The sequence below is a fragment of the Physeter macrocephalus genome, chromosome 7, assembly GCF_002837175.3.
Source record: "Physeter macrocephalus isolate SW-GA chromosome 7, ASM283717v5, whole genome shotgun sequence".
NCBI lineage: Eukaryota > Metazoa > Chordata > Mammalia > Artiodactyla > Physeteridae > Physeter > Physeter macrocephalus.
The window spans coordinates 66,741,077-66,750,265 of NC_041220.1; the positions used below are offsets into that span (position 1 = coordinate 66,741,077).

Genomic DNA, 9,189 nt, shown 5'->3' on the forward strand with positions numbered 1-9,189 from the left:
TTGCGGAGCACAGGCTCCGGACGCGCAGGCTCAGCGGCCATGGCTCACGGGCCCAGCCGCTCCGCGGCATGTGGGATCTTCCCGGACCGGGGCACGAACCCGTGTTCCCCGCATCGGCAGGCGGACTCCCAACCACTGCGCCACCAGGGAAGCCCCCACACACATTATTTTAATTAACGCTCCCAGAAGTCCTATGAAGTTAGAACTGTTTCCTTCCATTTGAGGAAAGGGAGATTCAGAGAAGTTATAAAATTTCCCCAAGACATCCAGCTTTCAGGTGATGGAGGCAGAATTCTGATAGAATAAGGGACGGCTCATTTTCTGTTTTTTTTTTTTTTGTTTTTTTTTTTTTTTTTGCGCTACGCGGGCCTCTCACTGTTGTGGCCTCTCCCGTTGCGGAGCACAGGCTCCGGACGCGCAGGCTCAGCGGCCATGGCTCACGGGCCCAGCCGCTCCGCGGCATGTGGGATCTTCCCGGACCGGGGCACGAACCCGTGTCCCCTGCATCGGCAGGCGGACGCGCAACCACTGCGCCACCAGGGAAGCCCCCAGGGACGGCTCATTTTAAAGCACTTGTTTCAACTGTAATTCTCTACCAGTAAATGGACTTTTTTCCCCCTTATTTTTCTGCTTTTCTGTTTATGTTTTACCCAAAATAGGCATCTTGCGGCATCTTAGTTCCCCGACCAGGGATTGAACCCCGGCCCTCAGCAGTCAACGCGCGGAGCCCTGACCACTGGACCGCCAGGGAATTCCCAATGCAGAATTTTTTTAAGACTTTGCCTGGTCCTGCCATCTGCAGCCTCTGACTAGATCAAGGTCTGCCCACAGGAAGACACTGATTTTGTTTTTTCTTCCTTTTTTTTTTTAAAAAAATTTCCTATTCATTTTAAGGAACAAATAGAGAAGCAAGTTATTAAAGGAAACGTATTCTATTGATAGATTTTGCTCTTGAAAAGAGGAGAGGGATTCAATAACTGCTGCCAGGAAAATACATTTTGGGAGAAATTAGCTTAACGGCAAGTAGTTTAAGTCTGCTCACATATCCTCCAGCCCATGGCTCAGACACCTCACTTGTCACACACACAGTTCTGCTCTCTGTGGCTACACGGTTTCACAAAGACACGATTTCCTTCTTTGTGACCTACACTGACCTTTATTTATTTATTTTTTTGGCTGCACCACGTGGCTTGTGGGATCTTCGCTCCCTGACCAGGGATTGAACCCAGGCCCTCAGCAGTGAGTGGGCAGAGTCCTAACCACTGGACCGCCAGGGAATTTCCTACACTGACCTTTAAAATGTATTTTTAAAGATCTGTTAAGGACTTAATAAGGGCCAGACACTGTCCTGAGTGTTTTACATACATTATCTCTAACCTTCACACAACCCTCCAAGGAAGTTATAATCACCCCCATTTTACAGATGAAAAAACTGCTGTCTGGAACCCTCCTTCAGCAACGTGGCCAATTTGCTAACAAACAGAATTCAATCCCAGATCCCCGACTCCAGAACGCTCACTCATCCCACTAGCCAGAATGTTCCCCTGGGGAATGCGAAACACTGGACGATAGTCCTGAAGGGTAATATTTCAGTCCACATCTGGGAACACAGAACAGGCAAGAGGAAAAGGATTATAGCAAGAGGTATGACTGTTGCAAAGTAGAATCGTTCTGTTGGTTCTGACATCAACTTCTTGAGGAAGCAGACTGTTAACAAAACAACAAGAAAAATGTGCCTACATGTGTGCCTTGAGCCACAGAAACATGGGATGAGCGGGCAGGTGCCATTTCAGGACCATCCCCCAGTGAGCCAGCAGGAGAGGTCTGATCTCTAGGTCAGGGCTGTGTGTTCCCCAGAACAGTGGTTCCCAATCTCACAGGTACCATCTTCATGAGAATGACCTGAAGCTCATTAAAACTACAGATTCTAGGGGCTTCCCTGGTGGCGCAGTGGTTGCGCGTCCGCCTGCCGATGCAGGGGAACCGGGTTCGCGCCCCGGTCCGGGAGGATCCCACATGCCGCGGAGCGGCTGGACCCGTGAGACATGGCCGCTGAGCCTGTGCGTCCGGAGCCTGTGCTCCGCAACGGGAGAGGCCACAACAGAGGGAGGCCCACATACCACAAAAAAAAAAAAAAAAAACCTACAGATTCTGGGTTGCTAGCAGGTGGGCCCTGGGACAGATGTTTTTAATGATTCTCCAGATAGTTCTGAGGCCAGGCTTGGGAGCCACGACCCCATCAGACAAGGAAAGGGAGGGTTATCCCAAAAGGAGATTTTCAAACCAAATGGACAAGGGGGCAAAAGTTAGCACATTATTCAGGAAAAAAGTACAACTTTAATCAAGAGAAAGGAGTTACAAAGTTTCTCAAGAGAAACTTTAAACAAGAATTGTAGCCTAAGAAAGATCACAGTACAAATATGAGAAGACCCTAAGTTCTAGCAGGAATTTGCTCAGAGGTAAGGATTTTATAAAAATCCTGTTCCTTCTCTGAGCCCTGGTTTCCACAATTATGAAAAGAGGCTACTGGCTGTCTATCTAGCAAGGCTACTGTGAATATTATGTACCATATGATTGCAAAAACTAGTCCCCGTGATGAAAAAAATGCTTGTCAGCTGCACCCCTGATCATTCCACCTCATTCATGGAAAGGAGCAGATTAGCTCAGACATTAAGAAACACTGGCCCTGGACTGGTTTCAAGAAAAAAAAAACAACTCTTAAACTACTGCCCAGAAAAAACATAACATGGCAATCTAGGAATAAAAATCATTACAGGAAATCCAATGCTTTTCTAAAAAAAAAAAAAAACTATGCTACAGCCATGTTACAAAACTTTTTTTTTTTTTTTTTTTGTGGTACGTGGGCCTCTCACTGTTGTGGCCTCTCCCATTGCGGAGCACAGGCTCCGGACGCGCAGGCCCAGCGGCCATGGCTCACGGGCCCAGCCGCTCCGCGGCATGTGGGATCCTCCCAGACCGGGGCGCGAACCTGGCTCCCCTGCATCGGCAGGCGGACGCGCAACCACTGCGCCACCAGGGAAGCCCAAAACTTTTTTTTTTAATTGCAGTTGATTTACAATGCTGTGTTCGTTTCTGGTGTACAGCAAAGTGATTCAGTTATACATATATAGACATATTCTTTTTTCAGATTCTCTTCCTTTATAGGTTATTACAAGATATTGAATATAATTCCCTGTGCCATACAGTAGGCCCTTGTTCTATTTTATTTTTATATATAGTAATTTGTATCTGCTAATCCCAAACTCCTAATTTATACCCTCTGCTTTCCCCCTTGGTAACCATAAGTCTGTTTTCTATGTCTGTGAGTCTGTTTCTGACAAAGTGTTATTCTTGAAAGGTCAAAATCGCGCTTCCTATTGGGCTGACAACATTCTTTGTTGAAGAACACCAATCCTGCATCCAGACCCTCCGGCCCATGTCCCCTCTCTGAGTTCTTACCATTCTTGCAGACGCTGACATTCAAAACTCCTGAGCCCAGGCAGTTTCCTTTAGGTATACAGAAGCCAGCGTTGTCTGAGGTATTGGCTAATATTTCTGCAGGCACCTTAAACCTCAAGGCAGGCAGTCCCTGTACGCTCTCAAAGTCACTGAAAGTTATATATACTGACCTGTCAGGAAGTAAGAATAAAAGGTCAATGTGAGCTCCCATCAGCATGATCTGCCCGTACCAGTGAGTTAGCCAACCGTTCTTGGGTATAACGTGGCTAAAAGTTTACAGGATAAGTGGAAAATGAAGAGGCAAAAGAAAGCTTGAAAGGAGCTCAACCCATTGAATGTGTAATAAAGTAGGAGACAGATTATAATGAAAGATGTTTAAGAGGCAGCATCTATGCTAACATCTTAACAAGGCTTAGAAAAAAACATAATGTGTGGTAGAAAATCAAGAAAATGAGTTAGAATGGATATTTGTGCTGAAAGAAATGAGTCGTCTAGACTAGCATGGACACATGCCAGTATGCATGAAGCAGAAGCAAAGCAAAGGAAGCCAGGGTGAGGCAGAGGCAAAGCAAAAGCAGAAGAGTTGGCAAAGGGTGTGGCCCGGTAGATTCTGAAGGCCTGGAAAAGTGCCCCATTAGACATCAGATGCTTGATTAGAATGTATACTTTGATACTCATTTCCCCCAAATGAAAATAGTTTCCATATTTTGCCTAGGTCACTTATTTCAATGGCGTTCAACATCGTTCTACCTTCAGGGGTTACAGTTTCAAACAGTGGTCCCTTATGATACTAACCACCCTTCTATTTGCACAGCCCCTGAGTGACAGCCAAGGCACTTTTCACATACATTGTGGTAACTGACCCTTCAGCCCTGCATCTGAAGGCTGAGGGGAAATGATTTGGGGGCCTCACTTTTTCATCTCTGAAGCCCAGATGGGACACATCTCTCCCTGGGCTGTGACTAACAGGAAATGCCTTCCACTGCACATCCCACCCCAGAGCATTTTTTCATGACAATTTTAAGCAAACAGAAAAACAGAGAAAATACTATAGTAAGTACCTTTTATAACAAATACCACTTAGATAAATAAAATGTATATTTACGGATACAACTGAAGCCCTCTGCGTAACACTCCTGATTCTGGTCCTCTGCATCCCCAGAGGTAACTGCTATCCTGAATCTGGGGTTTATCATTCCCATGCAGGTCTTTATCCTTTCACCTACGTGCATATTCATAAACAACTTGTGGCACTGTTTGTTATTTCTAAATGTTATATCAACAGTATACCATATTCTCTTTTACAATTTGCTTCTTCCTTCAACATTATATTTTTAAGATTTATTGCATTAATGTACACGGCTCTGGTTGTTATATTTTACTTGTAATATGATATTCTATCAAACAAATACCCCATTATTTATTTTATTTATTTATTTATTTATTTTTAAACTTTTTGTTTGTTTGTTTTAATTTTTGGCTGCGATGGGTCTTCGTTGCAGTGCGCAGGCTTTCTTCTAGTTGCGGCGAGCAGGGGCTACTCTTCGTTGAGGTGCGTGGGCTTCTCATTGTCGTGGCTTCTCTTGTTGTGGAGCACGGGCTCTAGTGAGTGGGCTTCATTAGTTGCAGAGCATGGGCTCAGTAGCTGTGGATCGCGGCTATAGAGCCCAGGCTCAGTAGTTGTGGCGCACGGGCTTAGTTGTGCCGTGGCATGTGGGATCTTCCCGGACCAGGGCTCAAATCCATGTCCCCTGCACTGGCAGGCAGAATTCTAACCACTGAGCCACCAGGGAAGCCCCATTATTTATTTATATTTTCCTTTTCACAGTCACTTAGATTGCTTTGGATGGAAGAAATTTTCACATATTGAGATATGGGGAAGTTATTCTGGCTTACACATGATTTAACTTAAACTTTATGCTAATGAGAACAGCCTCTCTTATAGCCTGTCAAACACGCATTGTACATCTGCTTTAACTATTAAAGAAAAGAACGTGTTTAAAAATCAAAATGGAGTAATCGTGGGTCACACATTCAGGATGGAGCCGGGTGGCCATTGTGGATGTGGTTTCAAGACACATTCCTGCATCACTGAGAATCTGAATCTTCTGAACTGCATCAAACTCAAGGACACCACTAGCCAATCTCAAAACAGTATCTGCTAGCAGTGGCCAGCTGCAACCTTATGGTCTCAAGGTCTCCCCTTGTAACTATGCAACCGTTTCAGATCTCAACCAATCCTTGCTTAACAAGCTCTCTTAATTCTTGCCAGCTCCAGTTATAATTCTTGATAAACAACTCATGTAACTAACTGCAACCTTGAGGTTTTTGCCTTTGTACGTCTCCCCCATTTTGTAGTCTGATAAAACATACTTCAAGTGCTCCTTGAATCAGTGCCTCCTAGGCTACAGTCCTCAGTTTGGCTCAAATAAAACTCTTTTCTATTCCTATTATAGATTGTTTATTATTTCCGTTGACACTTCCAATTTTTCCTAACTACAATCCATGTTGCAGTGAACTTTTCTGTATAAATCTCCTTCATGTATGTACACGAGTTCTTCAGGTCAGGGAACCTTCCTAGGAGAGAAGTGCAGAATCATGGGGTTTGCACATCTTTGGCTTTACTAAGCATTGCCAAGTGGCTCCTCAGAAGTAGTGGTACCAAACAAGAATGAGTTTCCTCTGTGCCCTATCTTTAATAAGCCTCCTACTACCCTCCGAAGTTTCTTTGTCTCACCCATTGCACTCAAACATATTTTCTCTTCCTTCAGTCCTTTCACAAATATTGACGGAAGACAGCAGCTGGATGGAAGGTGACTGAGATATTCCGCGTGAAAGCTGGAAAGGGTCTGCACCGCGGTACAGAGAGCGGGGATGGAGTGAAAGGAGAGCTCTTTCTGAGGAGGATGGATACCACTTGGTGACTGATTCAGTGCAAGAAAAGAGGGAGATTTATAGTGATTCTGGCAGGGCTGACTGAGGAGGTGCTCAACTGTGTGAGATATGAAAGCCAAAAGAACAGCTGACCTTGGGAATATGGACTCCATAGCATCAAAGGCAACTAGATTACTTCTGACGGAGGAGAAGTCTCCCAAAAAGCCTTGCAGGAGTGAGTGGGAGAGGAAAGGGAGGCTGTGTGATCAGCCACCCAGCTGAGCGGTTTTAGGGCGAAGGGCGGGAGAAGGCGCAGTGATGACAGGGAGCTGGGAATCAGGTCACCGAGCAGGATGCCTTCCTGCCACAGAGGGGACTTCATCATGCGCATCTGGAGAGAAATAGCAGGTGGGAGACAGGGAGAGATTGCGGGGCACGTGTGAGCAGACGGGATCACCGGGAAGGTTAGAACTCAGCAAAGACCTATGAACTCTGAAATATGGACCGCAGTAGGCTTTCTTCACCTTCTATGGCGCGATCACCTGTTGACCGGAAGAAGACCAGGGCAAATTTCACACCTGACAGAGCATACCATAATAACAAAGAGCTAACATTTAATGTCATTGACAGTGTGACAGGCCCTGGGCTGAGTATTTTATTAAAGTAACTCATTTGTCCTCAAAACAACTCCCAAGGTAGGCAACTCTTTCTATCCTTATTTCACAAACGAGGAGAGTTAGGCACAGAGTGGTTAAATAATGTTCCCAAGGTCACACAGCTGTTAAGTGGTGGAGCTGGTATTGAAACCAACACAGCCGGGCTCTGGAGTTAGTGCTGTGAACCACTACACTTCGCCATTTCTCAATATGCCATCATCGTTGATCACTCGCTAAGCATACATATCCTCACCGAATAAGTGCAACTATATATATTCCTCACATTTTTGGTGGTCTTACAGTCAAAGAACTTATTTTTCAAGTTCTTACCTGCAAAAATCAGATGGGAAGACATAAAGGACTTCATCTTTGGTGATTAATGGGTGAAAAGAATCTCCGTCTGTTCCGTTGATCATATTGCACTCGTCTGCTGTCCACCAGTCAAGCGACCTGTCATTGGGAGACAAGAAAGAGTCCAGAGGGTCACACTTGATTTTAGGCTTTTATTTTTTTATTTTTTTTAATGGTCAGGACTTTTCAAGACCCAACTGGGAGCTGGCTACCCACAGAATCTTATTCACACGCAGACACAAGGGTGGTATTGGTTGGGGACTGGATCAAGAGGTGGAAAAGCAGGCCCCCGATTCCCCAATCAATTCTGACAGAGGCAACAGCCAAAAATCCTTCTTTCCTTCCTCTAAAACAGAGTATCTCACGTAGAGGTTTGGGAATATGCACTTACTTAAAGCAGTGATCCATTTGGCATTTACAGTAGCTTTGTTCACAGCCAGCCCGTGGACAGATGAGCCCTGGACAGATATTGCAGGGAGATAATATTTGTGACAGAGCATTAACTGTCTCCCCCTCCAAACAGCTAAGGGAGGATTTCTTTGGGGGTCACAGGAAAGTTTAACCTTGAATCAACTTTATGCTCACTAAGAGCACAGTTGAGATGGCGGGTTTTTAAAAATTAATTCCTTGAAAAATGGTATAAAGTGCAAAAGACAGGAAAGGACAGGCAATAAATAGTAATTCTTCTAACTTCTGGTCAAGGTGGCCTTCTAAGTTCATGAATTGAGGACATCTTCCAGAGCAGTGGTTGATAGAACAAAAAAGAGAACATTTAAAAGGTGTACACCCTACTCAAACACAAAAGAACATCTCCCTAGACAATGAAAGGTGATAACTGCCAAGTTGTGAGTAGGGCTACAACTGCCAGCCCACTGGGCTGCAGGTCTGGAAGCCAGGAGAAAGATCTGCAAGTCTAGCTCCTGAGGTTAATGAGGATTAAAAGTGGTCCATCAAGGGTGTGAAACCAGGATCTGGGGGCAGGGATTTTCTGGTCAGCGAGAGAGGCTGAAGAAAGCAAAGCTGAGTTGCTGGGAGGCAGAAAGCCCAGGCACAGCCTCACAACCAGAACCTGAGTCAAGCTGCCTGCGGACTCTTTGGCCAGATCTGTGATGACCCCTGGGTAATCGTGAGGTGGAGACCCACCATGTGTACTGGTGTTGGGGTTCCTAGGTAGGCTTCATGGAGGCAACTGCAAAAGTGTTACCTAGGGAGAGGTGAGAGGATGGATGGATGGTTGAATGGATGGATGGATAGATAGATAACAGACAGACTTCCCAAATAATTATTCTGTGAGTCATCATTTTTTTTAATGAAAGAAACGTATACTAAGAGATAGGCAACAAAATCAACAATAAGATGAATTCACTTGAGAAGAAATTAAAATAATTGAACAATCTGGCTAATAAATATGTTGCTTAGTATCCTCAAAGAGACAAATGAAAGAATAACATCCGTAAAAAAGAATGGTAAATTATTTAAAAAAAAAAAAAAAAAAAAAGAATGAGATAAGAGTAGAGAGACCCAAAGAATGAAAACTAGAAATCTTCAGAATAAAAACAGAATAAAAAAGTTTTCTGAAAGAAAAACTCCATATAGGGATTAAGCTCTAGACTGTAGGTAGCTGGAAAGAACTGGCTAACTGAAAGATCGCTCTAAGGAATTTATACAAGTATAAACTCAGAAAGATTAAAAATTAAGGGATCAAGATACAGAGAATATATCAAGAGGCTCCAATAAATATTTAATAGGAGTTTGGGGCTTCCCTTGTGGCGCAGTGGTTGAGAGTCTGCCTGCCGATGCAGGGGACACGGGTTCGTGCCCCGGTCCGGGAAGATCCCACATGCCGCGT

The 9,189-nt window shown here is 44.6% G+C and overlaps 1 protein-coding gene across 2 annotated transcripts in view; it reads right to left on the reverse strand.

The window, feature by feature from the left end:
- SCARB2 (scavenger receptor class B member 2) overlaps positions 1-9,189 on the reverse strand; it is a 74,054-nt gene that overhangs the window by 10,614 nt on the left and 54,251 nt on the right. For both annotated transcript variants that reach the window (XM_007125049.3, XM_007125050.4), the window contains exons 6-7: positions 7,320-7,439; positions 3,460-3,629 (exon numbers count right to left, since the gene is read on the reverse strand). In XM_007125049.3, coding sequence (XP_007125111.1) covers positions 3,460-3,629; positions 7,320-7,439 — 290 coding nt within the window. The remainder of the gene's footprint in view (positions 1-3,459; positions 3,630-7,319; positions 7,440-9,189) is intronic.